The sequence below is a fragment of the Protopterus annectens genome, chromosome 2.part0, assembly GCF_019279795.1.
Source record: "Protopterus annectens isolate FY-2018-M chromosome 2.part0, PAN1.0, whole genome shotgun sequence".
NCBI classification, from domain to species: domain Eukaryota; kingdom Metazoa; phylum Chordata; order Ceratodontiformes; family Protopteridae; genus Protopterus; species Protopterus annectens.
Window position 1 is genome coordinate 443,472,799 of NC_056728.1, and position 25,536 is coordinate 443,498,334.

At 41.4% G+C, this 25,536-nt stretch overlaps 1 protein-coding gene across 3 annotated transcripts in view; it reads left to right on the forward strand.

Annotated features, from left to right (window-relative positions):
* Positions 1–25,536, forward strand: part of CEP78 (centrosomal protein 78) — a 1,514,071-nt gene that overhangs the window by 977,569 nt on the left and 510,966 nt on the right. For 2 of the 3 annotated variants that reach the window (XM_044060872.1, XM_044060875.1), the window contains one exon: positions 3,022–3,145. In XM_044060872.1, coding sequence (XP_043916807.1) covers positions 3,022–3,145 — 124 coding nt within the window. The remainder of the gene's footprint in view (positions 1–3,021; positions 3,146–25,536) is intronic. The other variant, XM_044060873.1, reaches the window with a different exon arrangement.

Below are 25,536 nucleotides of genomic sequence, written 5' to 3' on the forward strand. Positions count from 1 at the left end.
GGTCTTCACAAAATGCCTGGCACCAGTAATTGCTTATTGCAGACAAAGAGGGATTCAAATATACCCATACCTGGACGACTGCCTTATTCAAGCAGAAAGCAAGGACATTCTTTTAAAACATCTGGCGTTTGTAAAAAATCTACTAAGTTGCCTAGGGTACACAGTAAACGAAAAGAAGTCAAAACTAGTGCCCTCACAAGAGATAATATTCCTGGGTGCCAGCTTAAATACAATGGCCCAGATGGCTTGTCTCATGCCAGACAAGCAAGGACAACTGACTCAATATTTGCAATTGATGGCAACAAAAACCCAACTCCCTGCAAGAAAAATTCTGCAGGCCTTGGGGTTCATGGCATCTTGCATTCTACTAATTCCATATGCCAGACTGCATATGAGGAAATTACAGTGGTATCTAAAAAGCGTATGGACTCAACACAGCCACTGCTTGGAAGCAATAATACCACTCATTCCCTACCTTCAACAGGAGTTTCTATGGTGGGCACAGGCATGTCACCTCAACAAGGGACAGCCTTTCACCTTACCCACAGCCAGGCAGACAATAACAACAGATGCATCGGATTACACCTGGGGAGCACACATGGCAGGGCAGTGCATTCAGGGCGAGTGGACCACAAATCAAATGCATCTCCACATCAATCAAAAAGAGATGCTAGCTGCACAAAATGCCCTAACAGCTTTCAAGGACCTTCTACAACTAGGATAACTGCTACTAAAGACGGACAGCACCACAGTGATGTGGTAAATAAACAAACAAGGGGGCACACATTCCTACCCCCTATGCAGGCAAGCAATGACTTTGTGGAATACAGCACTGGCCTACCAAGTTCAACTAGAAGCACAATTCCTGCCAGGAAAGAAAAATACATTGGCAGACGACCTAAGCAAATATATCATGGACCCTCACGAGTGGAAACTAAATCCACAAGTATTCACAATGATAACTCAAAAATGGGGGAGCCCAGACATAGATCTTTTTGCCTCCCCTTGAAACTACCAACTACAGAAATTTTGCACAAGGACATACCACACACTAGCATGGAAAGTGGACGCCCTATCATTCAGTTGGAAAACACTAAAAGTTTATGCCTTCCCTCCACTGCCTCTTCTGGCAAAGGTACTCCTAAAAACCAGACTAGAGAGGCCACAAATGATCCTCATTGCTCCAGACTGGCCCCGCCAACACTGGTATCCAATATAAAGGAACATGGCTCAAGGCCCACCATGGATATTACCTCAAATTCCTCATCTTCTGTCTCAGCAAAACAATCAGATTCTGCACAGCCAGCTCAAGACTTTAAATCTGGCTGCATGGCGGATTACTTAAACAACCAGTCAACACTCCTTTCTAAAGCTGTTATGGATGTCATTTTGGAGGCCAGGAGACCTAGCACCAGGAAAACTTACTCAGAAAAATGGAAAAGATTCTGCGCCTGGAACCAGGCTAAAGGTCTAAATCCTCTTGTCCCAAATATTCCTCAGATATTACAATATTTAACTGAGATGCTGGACAAAGGCCTTTCCTTTTCATCTATTAAGATCCATGCTTCAGCTATTTCAGCTCATTACAACACAGATCCTCCTATTTTTTCACATCCATTACTAAGACAATACCTCAGAGGGGCTAAGAACATAAGACCGCCCCGAAGAGCACCAACACCAACTTGGGACCTCAATTTTGTTTTGGAAAAACTTACTCTACCACCCTTCGAACCAGCTTTTTCAGCAGAATTAAAATTTTTGTCATGGAAAACTGCCCTGCTGTTAGCAATAACTTCAGCACGGAGAGTCTCAGAGCTACAGGCCCTAATGGCAGTGGAACCTTTCATCATTTTTCATCAAGACAGAGTCTCCTTACGAACTAACCCTACCTTTATGTCAAAGGTGGTATCTAGTGTGGCTCTTAACCAAACCATTCATTTACCCACCTTTTATCCAAACCCCCAGAATAAAGGGGAGAGGCTTCTACATTCTTTGGACATTCACAGACAGTTACGTTTCTACTTGGATAAAACAAAGGCTTTCAGGAAATCTGACCAACTGTTTGTATCCTATGCTGCAGGATCACAAGGAAAGGCAATTTCGAAACAGACCATTTCAAAATGGATAGGACATTGTATCCGTTTCTGCTACACACATCATGGGGAAACTGTGCCTGGTAACATTAGGCCCCATTCCACCAGGGCCACAGCCACATCAGCAGCCTTCCTCAGAGGAGTACCAACCAAGGATATTCTGGAGGCTGCAACTTAAGGTTCAGTGCACACCTTCACCAAACATTACCACTTACCTCTAAACTCAAAAACCAGAGCTGGCTTTGCCACTGCAGTTCTGCAGGGCCTCTTAGCTACTCCCAACCCTGTTTAGTACCAGCCATCCAGCCTCAGCTTTGGGATTCAACCCAAGTGTAATGACTGCAGCAGTGTAACACGATGAACATAGTACAGTTTTGTACCTACCATAAATGTAGATGTTCGAGTGTATACACTGCTGCAGTCCAGGTTACCCTCCCTCCATCCCCTCTTTCTTAGCTGGGAATTATCTACACCTCCCTTTCTATACAATCTGTATGGTGTGCTTCTATATGGTGTATTTGCTTATAGCTGAAGCTATTGTTTTCTATTTATTATGTATGTTTATTTAGGATTATGTGTTGCCTTCCTATTTGGGGGCACCTGACATCTGGGGCAAGAAAAACTGGAGAAAATGGCGTTGGCTGCCTCTTTTATACTCCTGTCGCACTGACGTCAGGGAAGAAGCGACCGCAACCGACACCGGACCAAGACTTTGGAACTCGGGCTGACTGCGGGACCGCCTAACGGCAGATAACCCAAGTGTAATGACTGCAGCAGTGTATACACTCGAACATCTACATTTATGGTAGGTACAAAACTGTACTTTATGGTAAGCACATAACTTTTGTTTACTTGACATCAGTTCTAGAATTCACATGTAGGACTTCTGTTTTTAAAAGCTGATGGATTTGCTCTGTTTTTCATGTAGGAGCTGGTCCAAAGAAGCCTACAGCCAGTGAAAAAAAAAGTGAGACATATGTCCCCAAACCCTTGCCTCCAGGCACTGAAGGTTATCTTCCATGGCGCACTGCAGCACGTGCAAATCGGTACAGGTAGAAGTTTTTAACTTTGTATATATGGCCTTCATTTACCCAACTATCTCACGTTGGGAGTTTTAGATTTGGTCCCAGTAGTCCACTGTATGTGTTGGTTGTTAAACTGCAAAGTGCATTTATCCACATCTCCTGTTGTAAATTGTATAGTCATGCAGTTTTAAGCTTTAAGCAACAACAAAAAAAAAAAAAAAAAAAAAGGATTTTGTTCACTATCCAAGAAGAACTTTTTTTTTGTCTTGCCTGTGTCCAGTTATATGTTCGTTAAGTCTCAATATTTTGCAAGAGAATTGAAGAACATGATTCAAGTGTAGGTGTTATGCATTTATTATAAGATGAATTAATAGATAGTGTTATGAGGTTGGAATCATCTCATCTTTATAGGCTTACTCTTGCAGTAGAATATAACTAGGCTTCTGCTCACAGATGGCATCCTTTCACCCAGCCAATTTTTCCACCTGTTAAATGTTTTGCACAAGGTTTTGTCACTGTGTTGGTTCACCTTTTTGGTTGACTGGCAGACACCATTATTTCAAGTTGATTGTTACCTCACACCATTCTTAGTTCATCTCACTGCTAAAGAACTATTATATCTGTTGTTGAGGAGTTTCTCACTGGGTCTTTGTTCTTAAACTCTCTTCTTCTCTTTTGACTTGACATTTTTTTCTCATTAGGTCCTAGCCTCTGAAGTGAAAGTACTCTGCACTGGTGTATACCATGGCATTACAGTTCCAGCTAGGAAAGTGTACTTTCTTCATGAGCCTGCTATGAAACATTTAAATGTTTATCAGAATGTTGACAATCAGCCACCATAAGATTTTTACTGTAACTGATATGACAAATGGAGAGGACCCACATGCCGTGCCTCCCTCTATCATTAGTGACCTTTCTTTGAGTTATTACAGTATACTATATTAACTTTTTTAAACAAACTGTATCAATGAGATAGAGATAGGTATGCATTCATTCATCTTCACGATATACATACGTGTGTGTTTCTGTGTGTGTGTGTGTGTGTGTGTGTATATATATATGTATATATATATATATATATATATATATATATATATATACACACACATATATATGTGTGTGTGTGTGTGTGTGTATATATATATATATATATATATATATATATATATATATATATATATATATGGGATCAGGACACATGCTCGACTAGCATATGTCTGAATCACAAAACATCGAACACACATACACGAAAGCGCTTAACACCGACAAGCGCTTCTGTGTATGTGTGCCTGTTTCGTAGCTCGGACTACAGTGCGGGTAAGGGAAAATTCCCTTTTCCCCACTGTAGTGCGATCTTGGAGTGAGAATAATAACGTAGGGGAGGGTGGGGGTGCAGGGGGGCAAAGCTCTCCTGCAGAAACGTAGATTTTTTTTTTGAACTACACATACACGGAAGCGCTTTTCGATGCTTTCGTGTATGTGTGTTCGATGTTTTGTGATTCGGACATATGCTAGTCGAACATGTGTCCTAGATCCATATATATATATATATATATATATATATATATATATATATATATATATGTACACGCACACATATACGTAATATATGAGAAACTGTTTCTGTTTTGGCATGTCATGGGCTTACTAAACATTACAAAATGTAAATATTTCAAACTTTAATTTTGTAAAGTTTTAGTTTTTAGAATATGTATCTACTTTAACTAGAACTGTATGAACTGTGCAAGTATCTGGCTAGCTATAAGAGAGCTGTTCCATGTCTCGGCACTTTGATAGAACTACTATACTTTGGTTTAACATAGTCTTGAAAACTGTTCTGCAACTGTTCAAATTGCTTTTCATCTTGGAGATGCACTTCTGTTTGAGTGAATCCTTGCTGCAGCTCCAAATTTTTACAAGCTTTGTGAACATCCCTAATTTCTGATATTTTCCTGTTGTTCAGAAGAATTTATATTAAATGAATTGCCTTCTATTCCTTCTGTATACTCCTCCATCTTTACAATTTAGGTTCTTTTGTTTTACTAACCACAATTGCTTCCGGTTGTTGATCTTCCTACAACTTGTGAATTATGAATTCTTCTTCTGCTTTCATGGTCGATAGTTTCAGTGAATGTCTTTCACAGTAGAACTTTTGTTTGTGTTAATTCCTTTCCACCATTTCTTTGATATGCCTTGAGTCTCTGGCATTGCAAAGAAAGTGAAGTTGCTAGCTTGCCTGTATCCTTCTTCCTGTCATCAGTTCTGCTGATGAGAGATCTGAATCCCTGCAACTAATTAATTGTGTTTCTCAAAACTGAGAGATAACACTGTCTTTTCCTGTATTCTTTTTCATTGGATGATTTCTTGTCTGAAGAGTTCTCTCTACCTCTCTATTCAAATGGGATGCCATAGACTCCTTAATATGTTTAAAAGTCCCACTGTTGTTCAGACCTTTTGAAGTTTTGGCTCCCATTTCATGGACCACTGCCTGATACAGCAACTTAAAGAATGTCCTGTTATGAAGCTGTAGAATTACTTGCAGCATCCATCAGCTTAATCATTTCATGGTGCTAGAGAGTAATAACCTACACATAAACATATTCCTTCTGTGAAGTGAAACAAATATTTGCCCACTCTGCTTCATGGACAGCCTGATACTGTATCTGGATACATTTTCTACTTTTGGATTGTTATGGTATGAAATGGTAGGAATGAACATTATGTCTTTATGCCACTTTTGTATGCATTGAAATTCCTGGCCAATGCATTGTCTCTACCTCTTTTACCTGCAAGTTACCATTCAGCAGTGTGATTGTATTCTTTCAACCGTTTGCCTTCTCAACTGACTATGTCCTTGTATTATAATATTTCAATTTGGAACATTAAACTTTGGACACAACTTTTTACTCCTTTTACTTTTGTATGCCCTTGTCAACTGAGGTATCGCCCAAAAAATTTATAGTTCATTTCATATATCTTTATTCTGCTCTGGTATGTTCTGCTCAATATGTGTGATGCTGGTAACCTGTCACCTTGTGTGTATTTCACTTTTAGATCATATTTTTGCAGATTAACCAACATTCCCTTTCTTCTCAGCAGAGACTATACAAAGACTTTCAGAATATGCTTTGCAAAGGTTTATGATATGTTTACAGTGGATAGAAAAAGTTTACACACCCCTGTTAAAATGCCAGGTTTTGTGATATAATAAAATGAGACCACAGTAAATAATTTCAAAACTTTTCCCACCCTTAATGTGACCTATATCCTGTACAATTCAATTGTAAAACAAACAAATCTGTTAGGGGAAAAAATATAAAAAATAAAAAAAGTACAATAAGCTGCTTGCATAAGTGTGCACACCCTTAAACTGATACTTTGTTAAAGCACCTTTTGATTTAATTACAACATTCAGTCTTCTTGGGTAGGAATCTATCAGCACATCTTGACTTGACAATATTTGCCCACTCTTCCTTGCAAAAGCACTCCAGATCTGTCCGATGCTAGGGCATCTCTTGTGCATAACCTTCTTCAGGTCACCCTACAGATTTTCTATTGGATTTAGGTCTGGGCTCTGGCTGGGCCATTCCAAAACTTTAATTTTCTTCTGGTGAAGTCAATCTTTTCTTGATTTGGATGTATGCTTGGGGTCATTGCCTTGTTGAAAGATGAAATTCCTCTTCATCTTCAGCTTTCTAGCAGATGCCTGAAGGTTTTGGGCCAAAAGTGACTGGTAGTTGGAACTGTTCATAAGTCCCTCCACCTTAACTAAAACCCCAGTTTCAGCTGAAGAAAAGCAACTCCAAAAGCATGATACTGCCACCACCATGCTTCACCGTGGGAATGGTGTTCTTTTGGTGATGAGAAGTGTTGTTTTTGCCCCGAACGTGCCTTTTGGAATTGTGGCCAAAAAGTTCAACCTTGGTCTCATCAGACCATAACACGTTTTCCTTGGGAGACTTGATGTATTGTTTTGCAAATTTTAGCTGGGCCTGGATTTTTTTCTATGTAAGAAAAGGCTTCCGTCTTGCATCCATACTCCATAGCACAGACATATGGAGAATATGGGAGATTGTTGTCACATGTAGTACACAACCAGTCCTTGCCAGAAATTCCTCCAGCTCCTTCACTGTTACTGTAGGTCTCTTGGCAGCCTCCCTGACCACTTTTCACCTTGTCTTTTCATCACTTTTTGAGGTACATCCAGTTCTTTGCAGCGTCACTGTTGTCCCATATTTCCTCCACTTTGTATGACTATCTACACTCTGTTCCATGGTATATCCAATGCTGTGGAAATTTTTTGTACCCTTCTCCTGACTGATGTCTTTCAACAATGGAGATCCCTTTGATGCTTTGTAAGTTCTCTGTGAACCACGGCTTTTGCTGTAGCAGGCAACTGAGTAAATATCAGGAAAATCCTACTAGGACAGCTGAACTTTATTTTGGGTTAATCAGAGTCTCTTTAATTGATGGCAGGGGTGTACCAAGAAGACTGAATGCTGTAATTAAATCAGAAGGTGCTTCAACAAAGTATTAGTTTATGGGTGTGCACACTTGTGTAACCAGCTTATTGTACATTTTTTATTTTTTATATTTTTTCCCTTAACATATTTCTTTGTTTTTCAATTGAATTGTACAGGTTATATATCACATTAAAGGTGGGAAATGTTTTGAAATGATTTATTGTGGTCTCATTTTTTTATATCACAAAAACCTGGCATTTTAACAGGGGTGTGTAAACTTTTTATATCCAACTGTACTGTTCTGCCATAAACTCATTCATGCAATTTCTCACATCCCTACATTATTGCTAACAACTTTTTCTCTGAACACTTCTTTTTCTTGCATCTGTAAATGATTTTGTCCCACAGGCAACTGGTCTGTTTTACTGCAAGATCACAGTCCCTATACCATTCTACTGGCATATATTTGTAAAACAGCTGACTTGTTTCATCATTGCCCTCCAGTATAGGTGCTTTTGTTATTAGTGAGTGTTTTTCAACATTTTTCAATGCCTGTCTGTTGTTGCTTTCTCCGAGTATGATTTCATTCCTCTGACATTAGAATGTGACCCACATACTTTGAGACTTGTCACTCTTATTTTTTGACTTTCCTGTTATCTAATCTGAAATCATGCTGTCTCAATCTTTTCAATGAGTATAACAGCTTTGAGTTGCATTTTTTTTACTATAGACAAACAGTCATAATTATCTTCCTGACCATTTTCAAATGTTGCCTGGATACTTTGACCTGAAACTGTAAATGCACCCCTGTTTTGGCCCCTAAAACAATCAATAAAAAGAGAAGAAATTAGGTAGTGATTACTTTGGGTTGTAAGGTTCTGATAAAGTGGTGTCTTGAGACTAAGCTGCAAACTGTCTGTCTGATCAACAGATAGAGTGAACCTATTTTCTACTTATGAACCTCCCTCATTTGTAAATAGCAGGTAATGTTGCCTTTTAATTTTTTTCTGATCTTGCAGATTTATGTTTGCTTGTTTTTTTTCCTTGTTTTGTTAATCTAGATAGAGGACTTGTAGACATGGACCTTTTTCAAGCTCAGCCCAGGAACACTGGTTAAATGATTTGTTTAGAGTTTCACAGTAGGTAAGAGAAGCCTGAGGAAGCTAAACCCAGTACTACAGACCCTCTACTACAGGAAGCAGCTCACAGCACTAATCCTATGTGCTGCCACCTCAGTACATATGCAAACTTTGTCCTGCTTCACAACACTGACCATACTTTTCAAGCATATCTGTTTCTTAATGACACATAAGCTTTCCATTTGATTCAGTTCCTACTCATTTCTACTCCTGAAAGGTACTGATACTTTTAATAGAAGCATGTATTACTAGCATAACATCATGACTTATTTTAGTACAGTAATCTGATGGTAAAACTTCCCAAGCCTGTAAATCAGCATATTCATGCAATACATGTTTGCTGTGATTATATACAGTATTCGTAATAACAGAGTAACTGTTTCTGTATGCATTTACATTGTTAATATATTTTACCATGCCCAGGATTCTCATACAAGCCAAATGACCCAAGCTATGTGTTGAATTAGCTTCATGAATCAGTGCAGCTGTTTAAAAATCTTATGTATGTTTATTTTTTTATTTCTGTACTCAGATCATTGACTTTTGACTTATTGGCATTGCTTAGTGTCCAGAATGCCTCACTAATATGCACAATTCTTTTTCTTTCACTGCATTTTTCTGACATATTATTGTCTGCAACTGAATCCAAGTACTTCTATGCTTAAGTTGCTAGTCTTGACGTCTGATTGCTTTATTATACTGTTGCAGTATTCTCTTACTTCACATTGTCAATGCTTTCCATTTTAATAGCATCTACATAGAGCTTGTTTTCGTGTTTTTAATCAGTAGCATGCACATTTTTGAACACTGTCTTTTCATATTTGTGCAATTCAATTCTTTTTTCAACAGCATCTACAAACTGATTAAATGCTAGACATTTCTTCTTAAGCTTGTAACCACAGTTCGAATCTGAGATTTGATTTTCATCTGCATCATATATCTGTGTATTCATTGCTGTGTGACTTGTCAACATTATTGTGGCAGTCCATTCTCACTTTATTTTATTCTGATTCCACTTTCCTGATTTATTTAACTGTCTGCTTATAAGCTTACCAACTGCATGCATCCGCAGCTTTTAACAGTCATGTCTGCTCTTTTAAAAGCCTGTCCCTTGTTTAATGTGTTTGCTGCTACAAACTGCTCCTAATTTTTCATTAAATCATGCTACTTATCAGATTTACAGTCTTTGGCTTGATACTTTATTTCTGTACCATAAGCATTTATAGTGTGCATTGAGTCCTGGTTTCTTGTATAGTGTAAAGTATGAACAAATAAAACATTTGTTCTAGATTCCCAATAATTCCTGAATGTTATCCTCCTTGTTGCTATTCAGTGTCCTTGAAAGATAAAAGTATTTCAAAGTTTCTTCCATCACAACATTGTACAGTGTACATTTTTAGGATCCACAGCTGCTCTGCTTGCAGTGAGTTTTCTGTTTAACTGCGTTGCAGTGAAAGAGTCAGTGGTTACAACTGGACCATTTCCCTTGAAAGAAGAAAATGTTTTGTGAATTATGCAAGTAAAAAGTGAAACATCATCTTTATTCTTGAAAAAACAATGAACTACAAGGTGCATTTTATGATTCTGTACTTATGACTGTTCACTGATTTTAAACAACATAAAGTTGTTCACTTCTGAAACTGAATAAGCTTGTTCATTTCTAGCAACATGTGACATAACAGAAGCTGCTGTTAAAAAGGGATAATTCATAGGGTATATAAATTATAATCAACCAGAAGACATTAGAAAAGACTGTGAAGGTAGAATGGAAAGGCAATATACAAAGGAACTGTGTGAGGATATGTTTATGGCTCCCAAGTGCACTACAGAGTTGAGAAAGCTTAGGATTTCTGCATGGAATTATTTGCCTATTATTGTTATACCTCAGCAGACTTCAGAGAGTTTCTCCTTCGGTAGATGGCAAATATTGGAGATGTGAAAGAAAGGAAATGAGTAATTCGGAATATTTTTGGTTAATGTAATGAGTTGGCATAATTTAAAAATTTCCTACAGAGTGCTATGTCATAAATGTTGGGGAAGCAAATGGCTTTAACTAAGGAAATGATTCTTTTGAGTAGGAACACATGATCTGAATTGCCTAAACATAGTAAGGACTTAATAAATTTAAAACTATTGGCAGGCAAAAAAAGCATTTACTAGAAACTGGAAATTAAAATCTCAACCAAATGTAAGTGAAGTATTGATTGTTATGTAAAAGGGAGAAAAGAACTGGAGATGGGATCTTTAGAAAACAGAAAGGAGTACATTTCATAGAAAAGATTTTTAAAACATATAATATATATATATATATATATATATATATATATATATATATAAAATGCACACACCAACTACTTTAGCATTTCATGCTGTTGATTGTCAGGCACATGTGATAAGGTAGCATTTATCTATATTTGACAACATGATTAAATTTATGCCTAATCTCCCTGACAGTGACTTAAAAATTGCTGTGCAAAATATGATTTATTCTGCCTCTCAGGTGGCATTCCATTCTATTAAGTGTACATATGATGTGGTGGATGCTTCTTCCACGCCTGTGCCACTGGCTCTGTGCTGAGGAAATACTCCTAGGTAAGACTCCCATCCCTGCTAAAAAATGTAAAAGCAGTCTTGTGGTGATTGAGGAGGTCTTTGAGTGAAATGGTACTGTAGGTAGTGATGTCTGTGATAGCATGTCTGCTTCACCTAGTTCGGGATGTCCCTCTCTTGCATGCCAGAAATCCCCTTCCTTGCTACATATTTGATGACCATCCTCTGTTCCCACCTCTCTTCAGTTGGAGAGAGGAGTGGAAGTCTTAGGAGACATAGATTGAGAGTTCATTATCTCTCTCCCTGGAAAGAGAGGACTCACCTGCAGAGTTACAGCAAGCTTCCGACACTTCTGCACAGTGAAAAGTAAGGAAAGGGAAAGGGAGTCTGATCATCTTAAGGGAAGTCGATTATAAGGTCATTTTTCCTCTGTAGAGGTGACCCAGAATGTTATTAACAGATGGATTTTCATGGACCCCCTTCCTGAAAAGTAAAAGGGTGAGAATAACAAGTAGGCTCATTAGGGATGTGGGTTGGCTTCAGCAGTGAGTGAAATTTGGACCCCAGATATAGGGTGAAGTTAGCATTCTATAATTTGCACATCTGTCTTTTTAAATCATGCAACCTCTAGGTCTTATTTGCAGGGAGGTCCTGTAATAAATGGTTAAAGCACCTTGCATCACTGTAAGATAGGGTAATTTCCCCTCTTTTTTAATTAGTCTAACCACACCCGACTGAAATGACTGGTTCCTGTCAGTCTGTCGGAAGCACTTTGAGCATTATGTGTTTTTACTGGAAAAGAGAAAAAGGAGATGTTATGTTGTCCCTATCTCGCCTTCATTCGTGCTGGTTGGGTTCTGAGCTGATCCTTGGCTCTGACTCTGCCGTATACTATAGCTCGAGAGCTTTTACTGGCTCAAGGCTAGCCCCTATCCCAACATGCCTAGTGGTAGTTACCCAGATCTCGTTTGCCGCTTGCAGCGTCGAGATTGCTGAATTCTGGCTCAGGCCAAGTGTTGTTTCATTTTGTCTATTTTCACACATTTGATTAAATATATTGCTAGATATTAAGTGTTCTTCTTCATAGGTTAGCGCTCTTTCTAACCTTCCATTGCTGTTTATTGTTGTTGTGGCCATCGTTTTCCTTTAGGCCTATCTTGTCCTTGTGAACCCGTTTAACTTAGAGGGTTCTCCTTTCTTTCAGTCCCGTGTTAGTTAAAGGGCTTTTCCCTTTTTTCCCTCTTTCTCTCTTTTCTAGGAGCATCTGTTAAGTTAGAGGCTCTCCTCAATTAGGGGAGATCGCCATTTTTTCTTAGAGGCTCTCCCCCTTCCTTCCTTCCTTCCTTCTAAAAAGTAGGAAAGTCTTTGTCTGTGGTTAAGTTTTTTTGTCAGTTAACTTGTATAGTGTTAGTTTCCTTCTTGTAATTTGATAGCTTGGTCTCATACCATGTCTATGGATTCCACTAAAGAGTCAAAACATTCGGGTTTTAAGAAGTGTGACTCGTGCTGCCAAAAGATGTCCCTTACGGGTGGGCATACAAGCTGTGTATATTGCTTAGGGGCTATTCACCTGCAGGACTCATGCTCTGTATGTCATGCCTTCAGTTCTCGGGTCCTGCAGGAGAGAAAAAAATAAGCTGATTTTGCAAGGCTTATTAAAGGGCCTCTTTGATGCTTCTACTGAGGGGACTCCGCCTACAAAAAAAACAGGACAAGTCCACTAAGCCATCATCCTCATCGGCTCCGATTCCAGAGTCATCCAAAGCAAAGGACAAAGCTTCAGGTTTGCCAGATCCGAGTATTGGTTCCGACAAGGCTTTTTCTCCGGCGGCTCCATCAGCAGTCTCGGAGCCAGTCAGGACTCACAAGAGAACCAGGTCTCCCTGTCTGGAACCGGTGCGGTCTGTTCCACAATCTCCACTCTTGCAGTCTTTGGCAGGCAGTTTTCCACCCATTCCTCTCGGTCATCCAGGAGTTTTTCAGATGATAATGTGGAGAGGGTGGTGAAGAGGCTTCTCAAACACCGGCATTAGCTAAATTATTATCAAGCCCAGCCCATAAGGAAGTGGCGCCGACAGCCCTACCTGCATCGTTGTCGATTCTTCCACTGGCTCTCTTGAGTTCATTGAGTGCATTGAAGTTGTTGCAGTGGAACCGCTGGTTCCGATTACCACCGGTCTCTCGATTCCGACTTCCGCTCCAATCTCCTCGTTAACCCAGTCTAGCGAGGGATCTGAGGGCTGATGCTCTCTCGCCGGCTCTGAGGGGTGAGTGGTATCAGACACTTGTTCGCCCTACTCTCCCTCTTGGAGGTTTGGCACAGGTGAGCTCTGCTCCTACATCAGCCTTGGAGCCATTGCCCTTGGTTCGGAGGAGATCTCCGGGCGCTTCGGAGCTGGAGGCTCTTTCAGGGACCGCGTTGCCTTCGAGGTGATGAGGAGTGTGCTGTCCTCTGAGACCACTCCACCCTTGGCTCCATTGGCTCCTTCTCCTTCAGTGCCGGTGTCTGCCTCCGAACCTCACCTACCCCCCAAGCATAGGGAACCCATGCTCCAGGATGCCCCACTGGGCGACCCCACCTCTTCCGAAAGCTCCCCAGAGCACCCCTCAGAGGAGGTCCCACAGAAGAAAAAATGTAAGAGGAAACATTTGGACTCCCCTGAGTCCCTGACATGTGGAGGACTCAGAAAGGTCCCCATGGTCCCCCCTCTGAGGATGTCTCTTTTTCAGACATCGTGGAAATCCTTAGGCAGAAGGGTGACTGGAAAGCCCTTGCCCCTTCCGAGGATGAGTATGTGTACCTGGATGCATTTGGTTTCCGACCCTCCACGTCTTGGGTGTCTCTGTCTTTTGACCCATTGTTGGCCTTAGTGAGTCGGAAGGCGTGGAGCTCTCGAGAGACTGTGAAACCAGTTCCGAGGAGGCCCAATAAATTCATAACTGCTCCAGACGATAAGCTTTTTTGTCTAAGGGTGTGCCTGTTGATGCTATGGTGGTGGCAGCAGCCACCAAGAAAGAACTAGCGGAGACTACTTCTGTCCATGTGCCGAACAAAGAGTTCCATAACATGGACAGGTATGGGAAGCGTATGTTTTCTTCAGCGGCCTTTACTCTCAGGTCACTGAATTATTTGTCCCATTTTACACGCCTTCAGAGGGATCTCCTAAAGGAGTTGGGAGATACCCTACAGGATCCTACAGCTGAGGGAGCTGCGGGCAAAGCGGCTTCACAGCTTGCGAACTTGACTTCTGTAGTTAACTCCTCCATGTGGCTGATTTCTTACACAGCAGATGGGGCGAGTAGGGCAGCAGGCACAAGAGTTGCCTTGCGCAGATGCTCCTGGATGCACCTTTGTCTATTTGCGGAGCCCTTCAAGTCCTCCTTTACCAACACCCCCCTTTGATGGCTAGTCACTGTTAGGGCCTTAGGTAAAAGAGACTCTTACCAGATTTGAACTGGATGGCAAAACTCTTTCTGCTGTGGGAGTACATTTTTCCGCTCCCTCTAGACCCTACCCTAAAGGTCAGAAGAGTGGGAAGATGTGGTTCTGGAAATCCCAGGGAGTTTCGCCTGATACACATGGAGATTTTTCCCCCAAGGGCAGAGGGGGAAATAATAATTGAAAACGCTAATCTCGTGGTATGGTGGGGGGGTCTACAAAATCAGGGCTACAGAGATACCTTCTCTGGCAGGCCCTTCCAGCGGTCCTGAAGGGTGCCCTGACTGTGTCCGCCTCTGGAGGCAGTCGGGGGCAGATTATCCTTGTACCCAAAAGCCTGGCAGACAATCAAGGAAGATACATGGGTACTATCGATAATATCCAGGGGTTACAAAATTCCCTTCTCCCAACCACCCCTTACAAGAAAACAACAGTCAATCGCAGATGTTCAAGCAAACCTAGAAGTTCAAAGGTTGCTAGAAAAAAGAGCTATCCAGGAAGTCCCCACAGACCAAATTGAATCCAGCACTTACTCAAGGTTATTTATTTTTAGTTCCAAAAAAGGCAGGGGACTGAAGGCCCATGTTGGATCTCAGCAGGCTTAACATATCGGTCAAGAAAACAAAGTTCCGTATGGTAACACTGCAGTCCATACTTCCCTTTTTGCATCAGGACAATTGGATGTACTCTGTCGATCTCCAGGATGCATACTACCACATAAAAATGGACAGGCAATCCAAGAGGTATCTACATTTCTGGCTGGGAGCCAGTCATTACCAGTACAGAGCTCTGCCCTTTGGTCTCACCACAGCCCCCAGGGTGTTCACCAAATGCATGGCAGTAGTTACTGCTCACCTGAAGCGTCTAAGATTCCGGATGTTTCCATATCTAGATGACTGGCTCCTCACTGCCACCAGCAAGCATCAACTAATCAAGGCATGAGATTCCACGATTCACATTTGTACACAACTAGGCATCACCATAAACTATGAAAAGTCTGCCTTGTTGCCTTGTCAATATATTACATTTATAAGGGCAGATTTAAACACAAGGGCCATGATAGCAAAACTGCCTCAGGAAAGGGTTTCAACCATTTGTCGTCAAGCTTCAATCCTCATGGCAAACAAGAGAATTCAGGCAAGATTTGTCCTCAAAGTCTTGGGTTCGATGGCCACAGCAGTTACTCTGGTCCCTATGGCACGTTTCCACATGAGAATTCTGCAGTGGCTCCTTTTTGCTCAGTGGTCATTACAGGATTTACCAATGTCACATCAGATTTTGATCATGGAGTCCTGAAAGATGAATTTAGAATGGTGGCTTCATGCCCCTCTGGTGTCAATGGGCAGACCGTTTCTAACCCTTCCAACCCATAGCCACAGTGACCATGGACCCTTCCCAGATAGGGTCGGGGGACATTATCTGGAACAAACTGTTCAAAGGGCTTGGCAGGAACACGGATACCACTTTCACATCAATGTCCTAGAGATGAGAGTGGTGCTTTTGGCATTGCAAGCACTTCAAGACGGTCTACCTACAGGGACTATAGCAATTCAGACAGACAATATGTCAGTAATATGGTACATCAACAAACAGGGTGGAAGCGTGTCTTATCCCTTGTGTCGAGAGACCCTATGAGTATGGCAATGGGCGATGTCTTCCCAACACTTTCTGATTGCAATGCACATCTCGGGGAAATCCAGTGTGATAGCGGACAAGCTCAGCAGGGCAATTCTGATGCCTTACTAATGGTCCCTGAAACAGGAAGTTGCAGACTTGATTTTTCACAAATGAGGCCAGCCATGCTGCGATCTTTTTGCCACCCCCCTCAACAACAAATGCAGTAGCTACTTTGCCCTAGTCCCATCACCGGGACAGTTACCCAGGGACGTACTTGTTCACGATTGGCCCCCGGGACTGCTTTATACCTTTCCACCATTCCCCCGATCCCCAAGGTTCTTCAGAAAGCACAGTTGTTGGGTTGCAAGTTTATCCTCATTGCCCCTTACTGGCCTCGTCAGATATGGTTCCCATTCCTTTGAACTCATCTGTAGGTGGAGCCTTGGATTCTGGACCTAGTTCCAGATGATCTGAATCATCAGTCGGGTGCGCTCCACCCTTCCATCCAAACTCTCAAGCTGACAGCTTGGTTTCTCCACTTCTGGTCTTAGCCAGTCTTCTCAAAGTTTCCCCGGCGGTTCAACACATTTTGATTTCCTTCCATGAACCCACTACAAGGAAATTTTATGTTAGCAAATGGAAGAGGTTCTCTTGTTGGGCAAACAAGAATGAGCTTGATCCCTTTACTGCACCCATTTCAAAGATTTTCGAATTTCTTGCTGAAACCTTTGAGCAAGGAGCAGGGGTAGCTACTATCCAGGTTCAGCTGGCTGCCATTTCTAATTTCCATGTGGGAGAAATGGGCTCTAACATTATGTCCCATAGGCTATGTAAAGCATTCCTAAGAAGTACTACCCTCTTGAGACCTCCAATAAGAGATTCCCCCCCCCCCCCGAGACCTAAATTTAGTTTTAGCGGCTCCAATTCCCCCCACCCACCTTTGAGCCAGCTGCTTCTTGTCCACTGAAATTTCTGACATGGAAGACCCTTTTCTTAACTGCCATTACCTCAACTAGGAGGGTTTCAGAATTACAGGTCTTATCTATTCGTTCCCCATCCTTGAAGTTTCTCTCAGAACCAATCCCTCTTTCTTATCCAAGGTGTGTTCAGAGTACAATTTGAATCAATCCATAGAGCTTCCTGTATTCTTCCCCAGTCATGGCAACAAGGCAGATTATAAGCTCCATCAATTGGACATTCATAGACAGGTATGTTTTTATTTACACAAGACCAAGGACTTCAGAAAATCCGACCAATTATTTATATCCTTTACAGAGAATAAGAAAAGGAATCCTTTGGTTCCACGGTCCTGAAGAGTTTTTTTTTCCAGTGAGCCACCCAAGAAACAGGTGCTGGGGACACAGTCCCAACCAGCAAGAACAAAGGCGAGATAGGAACAACATAACATAAAGAAATTATGTACTCACCATAACTTTCCATGTTTGTTGTCCTTGATCTCACCTTCCTTCTTGCATCCCACCCTCCTTCCCCCTTCTTGGAGGATTGAGAGGAATTCCTTTTATTGGCTTCAGTGGCTGAGTTTCCCTTTACATTACCAGTTGGTTAGACATAGTCTCCCCTTCTTTCTCTGGCTGATTGTTTACACCTTTATATGCAGGTGTTTTCTTATATGTAAAATATAGTAAATTTTTACCTGCATAGTCTAGTGTTGGGTTATCACAAATGAGATCTGGGTAACTACCGCTAGACATGTTGGGATAGGGGCTAGCCTTGAGCCAGTAAAAGCTCTCAAGCTATAGTAGACGGCTGAGTCGGAGCCTAGGATCGGCTCCGAACCCAACCAACAAGAAGGAAGGCAAGATCAAGGACAACAAACGTGGAACATTATGGTGAGTACATAACTTCATTTAGTTTTCTTTTTCTCCAATGTCCTGTGGTCTCAGAGTAGATTTATGTACTTTCAGGGGTGTGGGGGTGTAGGCAGGCTTGCCAAGGTTCCGCAAAACTCATTTCACCCTTTTCACGTTGGTTGTACAGCACTCAGTGAAAGTGCTGTGAATGCAGCTCCATATATTCGAAATGACAATGCACAGTGCCAGGCCTATGACACTTGCTGACTAACCCTCATGAGCTAAGCTGCTGTGACTACTGTGTTGTATTGTGCTTTGTGTGCTGCAAAACCCTTCATATTTGTTGTCGCCTGCCCCACCCTTCATTAAGAGGTATATCAGTGGGCCAGTTCACCTCCTTCTCCATGAGATGGGTTCCTCAACTGCTACCTTTTATTCTTACCTCTTCATGCTGGTTCTTCTAGCAAACCAAAACATTATTCTGCCCAAGGTCGTATGGGTCATAGTCAGTGTTGGCATTATACTGCTGTTATATTTCATGTTGTCTGTGTATGTTTTTTGTTTTGGTTTTGTATGAAAAAATCCCTCATTCCAACCCACTCACTCACTTAACCACTGGATTAAAGAAATAATTTTACTACTGGTTCATAGGCAAGTACAAGTTTAGCTGATGTTATGGGCCATTTTAAGCCTAGCCAGTTTCCCTTCTGGTGCTTAAATTAACTTATCCCATTTGGTGTTACATTGGTCTTAACCATCCCATGGTCGACAGTTGTAACTGGGATCATACCATATATAATTTGAGGGGACCTGTGCATGGGATAAAGCATTTAGGAGCTGTCTCTGTCCATTAGTAGTATAGGGGGCAGTCCTCGGGTATATTTTATGATTCCCATCCATAAGTCCAAGCTATGCTTGAAAATGAACAGGGATGAACTTTGTTTTACATGAACGGGGTTTGTTTTTTTCCAGAACAGCGGTATCCTCTGCAAGCTAGACCAGTCCCTGCAAACCATTCTGTTGATACTGCCGAAGAGGTTAGATCCCTAAACTGAGTATTTCTGATACAGGACTTAGTAAGCACCAGGTTCCACTGAGATTTGAACTCAGATCACTGGATTCAGAGTCCACAGTGCAAACCATTACATCAGGGAAGTAAATATTGTGGGAAGAAATAGCCAGGGAATTGTTATGGCTAGGCTTGTATAGGCCCTAGGGTCACTAGCCTAGTTCAACCTATGAACCTATGCAACCATATATTTATATGCAGGCATAGACATATTAGTTTGCTCATCTACAGTTAATGTTATTACCATACTAACCTAAATATTTATAAAAATTCTAGAACCAAGCCATTAGTAAATGGTTTGGTTATATGTTAATAGTAAAGCATCCATAAATATTAGGTTACTGCAGAGTGCAGAGTAGGCATGGGGTTGAAGGGGGGGCAGTAACTATATGTAGTCCACTAGAAATTCAGTTTGCTACAAAATCAAAGGGTTAAGATAAAATATGTCCTGATGTTCTTCCATAGGTGTTTTGTGTTATTAGGGCAGGCTGTCCTGAAACTATGGATGTTCATGAGCAGAATTTAGAGGCAGTCAACTAATCATTCCTGAAGTCAGTAAAGAGCCATCTGAGTTATTGAAAGCTTATGTGACTGCTGTTGGCAGCCTTGTTTTTTAAAACAGTATTTTTTAAGCAGCTCTTGAATTCAGCTCTTGGGAGAATGTTCTTAGAGCAGGAGGTAGGTTGTTTCTAATTCTTGATATGTTATGACTGGGAAATTGATCCCCTACTTTTGCGGTTCTCTTGGACACAAGTCGTTACTGCAGTGATGTGTTCAGCTCTCTTGTGAGTTGGAGCCAGGTAAACAGATAAACCAGAGCTGGCATTGTAGTTTTTGTATGAACTTGAAGGCTAGTAATAGTTTGCCAAATAAGAGGTGATTTTTAAGATTCATCTGGTCTGTGTATTTAAGTGATGCACAGTAATGATGAATTTAGGGACAAAAGTGGGCAAGCCTGCAGTAATCTTGTATGTATTTTCAAGCTTGGAAATATATTATTGTTTAGTTAGTAAATGCAGGTGATTAGTGTAATAATTTATGGAGAAAGCCTACTTATTTCTTGACTGTAGGTATCAGGTATATTTTTTTGAATCTATATAGTAGCTCTAATGTATGATTTGTTTGCTTTTATTGTATAATCCACATGGTCATGGGATCATAGTTTCTAGTCTTACTACTAGTCCAAGGTATTTTCAGATAGTTGCCATCCCTGTGCCTTCTTGTATTAAGAATTACACTATCTTGTTCCTGCTCATTACACTTTTTTCAAATAATACAAGTCTTATCTTTTTTATTGTTTTAATGTAGTCAGTGTCCATAATTCCTCAGGTAGTACTCTTGGAGCTTGACGATGAGACTATTTCTCCCTAAGGTGATTGGTTTCATTTTTGAGACTGACACTGTAGTACATCATCAGGGTTGGTATAGTTCTGAATGCGCCATCCTTCAGTTGAAATGTTAAACTGAGGCCCATCCCTCTACTTGGAGGTAGCTCAGGTAGCTATAAAAGATCACATAGCACTTACTGAAAAGCATAAGAGATTGCCTGGCCAAAGTTCCCTTAGTCAGTATAAATACTGCTTTGGGTCTCCCCTGAAAAGAGGTCATTAGCCTAGTATGGGACTAAACCGGTCAACGGAGGATAAATATAAATAAAGAAATGCTATTTTATTTCTGATTAGCCAACTCTAGAGGATACTAGTATTCTGTATGTAAAATTGTCTGTCATGCTTTAATATTGCACTCAGTGAAAAGTAAGAGAAAACCATCCATGTATTATATTAGCTGGGTATCACCATTGTAATTTACATTTCTTTGGCAGTGTAGCAGTCTTAATATGGATACAAAGGTTACATTATCTGTAACAAAATATGGCAATGTGATTGATTGCTGCATGGAAACAACTTCAGTATGTGATCTCCAGTAGCAGTAGACCCATCCCAGTGCATTTACACTAAATCCATTTTCTCCCAAACATTGTGATAGCAGTGAATGAGATTCAGTATTGAACATTTTATTTGAATGAATTACTTTATGCTTGAAATTCATACATAAAACCTTTTTAAGTTATCTAGTTTTTAAAATGACAGTATCACAATGCAAAAAGTCCTTAAATATATGATTAAAATTGACCAGTTTGTGGCAAAAGGAAACATGACCGTAAATACCCTGAATTATTAAATGAGTGATCTAGATGCATCATTGATATGCTTAGTCTTGTCAGTTGAAATAAAGTAATAGTTAACCTAACTGTTGCACTGTTGACACCATATCCAGGTGTAAAACCGTGCTAGGTATTTAAAAGGATGTTAATTTTCACTTAGTATTGTATTACCTGCATAGGTACATGACATTTTAGAAAGTACAGTTGTGTCACATTTACCATAACTGTAGATGTTCGAGTAGATCAATTCAGTGTTACAGGACTGATCCTTGGCTCTTCCTGCTATGCAGAAATCCACAACTGGTCCAATTTCCAGTTTTTTTTCATCATGTCTTGCCAACAGACGTTTGATGGCCGATGTTCAGATGTCAGGGTATGAGAGGAGTGTCTGCCTGCACCATCTTCAGGTCTTTCTAGACAGTAAGCAGCAGTCTGATGCCTGAAGATAGCACAACCCTTCCAGATGTCAAAAGAGGTTTTTGGACAGGAATAAGGTAGGGTATCAAGCTTTTTTAGGAGTAAAAAGAGAGATAACCATCTGTCCTGCTTTCCTCCCCTCACTCCCCCTATAATGGGAGCATAGGAGACAGCAGCAGACAGAGGGGTAGGAGGGGGGAATGTGTACTGCAACACTGATCTACTCCCAAGAGCTACAATTATGGTAAGCATAACACAACTGTACTATGTTCTTCATAGTAAATGTTGAAATACTGCTCCTTGGGTGGACTCCCATAGCTACTAGTTGTGTGAGGTAGGCTGTCTGTTGGTCCTTGGGAATGGAGATTCTGCAGGATGGCAGTAGCAAACACTACCCTAGCTTTGGAGGCAGTAGCTACATACTAATGTTTAGTATTGATGTGGCAACTTCCAGAATAGCCTGTGTAGGAGCACATTTAAGAATGGCAATGATGGCTGCACTGTGTCTGGTGGAGTGGGCCCTGACATGGGTTGGTACTAGTTTGCAGTGATGGGCATAACAGAATTTAATACAGTTGGCTATCCACTTAGAGACTGTCTGTTTGGATGATCTGCCTTCTTTTCCTTTTGCAAATGCCAACTGATGTTGTTCTACTTTGTTAGGGAGTTTTGTACTGGCCAGTAATACCTGATCTGTCTGTGTACATCCATGGAGTGCAAGATTTGCTTTGTTTTATTCTGTGGGTTGAGGAAGAACACTGGCAAATGAATAGCTTAATTCAGGGAGAGGTCTGACACTACTTTGGACATAAAGAAGGGATTACTTCTAAGGGCTAACTTGTCCCTTTGGAACATAGTAAAGTGTTCCTTGCACATCAGATCTTGTAGCTCTGTGATTTGTCAAGCTGAAGTGATGGCTGTGAGCAGAGCTGTCTACCAAGTGGGATTCTTTGGGTAGGGGGTGGGGGTAGTAGCTGTTCTCTCAAAAGGTGGTAAAGTAAGTTTTGTAAGACAATCTCAAGTAGGGAAAAGGTTTTTCCTGCGGTATATTAGATGTTTGACCCCTTTCAGGTAAAGTTTCAGGTGGAGATGAGAATAGATGGGGGGAATAGATAAAGAAAGCAGAGATAGCCGAAGCATGCACCTTAGTGCTAGAACATGAAAGTCCCTGGTGAAATAGTCTTGACAGGTATTCTAACACACGGTTTATATCTGCCTGTGAAGGGCAAGTATTTTTTTTCTTGCACCAAAGAGAAAAACCTTTACATTTGGATACAGATGATTTTTCTGGTATTCAGTTTTCTTGCCACACTCAGGATTGAAAGCACTTCTGTAGAGTAGATTGCAGTATTTGGATCAAAACTCAAACATCCAAGCCATTAGTTTGGGGGTTCTTAGGTGAGGGTGAATGACCGACCCCTTTATCTGGATGAGTAATTCTACCACTTGTTGGAGAATGTAATATCTCCCCTCACTGAGGGGCAAGAGGAGGGAGAACCAATGTTGCCTTGGCCAAAAGTGGACAGAGAGTATAATGCTTGTTCCTCTAACATCATCTTGAGCAGTACCCTCAAAATCAGGGGAAAAGTTGGGAAGACATAAACAAAGAGTTCTTTCTCTTTGAATGAGAAGGTGTCTGCTCTTTATGTCCCAGTCTTTTGGATTCTTGAGCAAAGACTTTGAAGTTGTCTGTTCTGATGTTAGGCAAAAAGGTCTGTGTTGTGGTGATCCCATGGTTGGTTGTGAGGTCCAGTAAAGTTTTCCTTTTTAACATCCATCTGTTGGGATCCAAAATCCATCCATCCATCTACCCGTTCATCCTCAACCCCTTTTTTTCCATTTTGCACATGGGATCAGGGTGTCACTTCAACAGTGACAGTCATCTCGAGCCAAGGCTTACACTGCCGCATGGCTAGCCTTGCCACAGTAGTTCATCCATGCCACACACTCACACATGCACTTGCACCTATGGCCAATTTAGAGTGCCCAGTCCACCTACTGCATGTCTTTGGAATGTGGGAGGAAACCGGAGCACCCGGAGGAAACCCATGTATTCGCAGGGAGGACATGCAGATTCCTCACAAAAGGCACCCCAGCCGAGAATCAAACTGGAGAACCTCTTTCTGTGTAGCGACAATGCTAACCACTGCACCACCATGGCCACAGAATATCCCTGCTCACAGAATCTGCTAAGGTTTTGGTATGGCTTGGGATGTAGGATGCTATCAATGTCAATTGCAATTGCTGTGCAAGACCCAAATCTTTATTCCTAGACTGCACAGAAGGTAGGAATGAGTTCCCCTTTGCTTGTTTATGTACCACATAACTGTGGTGTTGTCTTTGCAAATTTGCAGTGCTCCTAGGGATAGATTGCTTTGAAAGGCTTTCATTGCTGGAAACACTGCCAGCAACTCCTCCTGGTTTATGTGAAGTTTTCTTTTATCTAGGGTACCGATAACTTGTACCTTCATGGTTCCTTAAGTGTGCTCCCCAGGTTACTTTGGAACTTCCTATGGCTATGGTCTTGTCTTTCTCTGGCTAAGAGAAAATTGTGTCTGGACTCGGCTTAATTGTGTCTTTCAACCAAAGAAGCTCCCTTTTCCAAGCATGATATTAGAGGCAACATGGTTTCCAGGGATTGGAAGTATTGTTTCCAAGTAATGTCCTTCTGTTTACTTGCTGCAGTATTCTTAACCTGAGGGATCTCATGTCAGAAGGCGACCAGACTTCGGCCATTATACAAAAGTCTTATACTAGTCAAGAGTACATGGTACATTGCAAGTAGGATGCAGTCGGAAGTAGGCCATAAAAGCGAGGTACGCATGTACCATCCTCAGAACTTTTCTGCCGTTAGGCAGAACACCGTTCATACTGTCGGTCTGATTGTTTCAGTGACTGCGACTTCAGCCTTTTTCAGATAAGTGCCCAGTTGGGGAAAATTCTCTCTTTACTACTACTTTGGTTATGTCATTCAACATTTAAGAAGGGCAAGTGCCAGCATGGAAGACAAATTCCACATAAGGATAGCCATCTGCAGTGTCTTTTTTGCTTAGGGCCTAGCCATGACCATAAGTCCTGTAGCATTTGCCAGCCTTTCGTACCCAAGACCCTTAGAAACAGGCTTTCTTCTCTTGCTATCTATTTAGAGGACCAGCAGGTAAGTTGTTAGCCAAGCGTATGGAAGGTACCTCGGGGTCCTACTCTAAGCTGGTGAAGCGCAAGGCCAAGAAACCTCAGCCTGAGGTTTCTGCTGCATTTCCATTGACCGATGCATCTCCCAAGGTGTTAGTTAACCTGGAGGCATGTCCGACCTAAGCACAGATTCACAAGCTGAGCCCAGTTCTAAGGCCACCTTGACTTCAGCCGTAAGCACATCTTTGGAGGTAGAACAGACATCCAGTCAGGATGTCACGGGGGAACCTAGGCACAATATATTGGAGAGCACTAGGGGGGTGCCATGAACTCTAGTGAGAGAAGAAATAGTCAGATGCTTTTGAATGCAGGCCTATGTCTGGTCCTCTAACATTGCATAAAGCTGTTTCTCCTGCCAAGAAAAAAACAAAACAAAAAACAAGCATTTGTCTCCTGCTAAAGAGGCCTGTACAGATTGACAAGCCTTTTCCCAAAGCTCGTTTCAGGCCTTCATGGCACTCAAGCCACCTACTCAGCCTGCTCCTGCTCCCGCTCCCCTTCCTTCTCAGAAAAGTATTAGAGGCAGTGACTCAGCGGAATCCTTGGATTGTTCAACA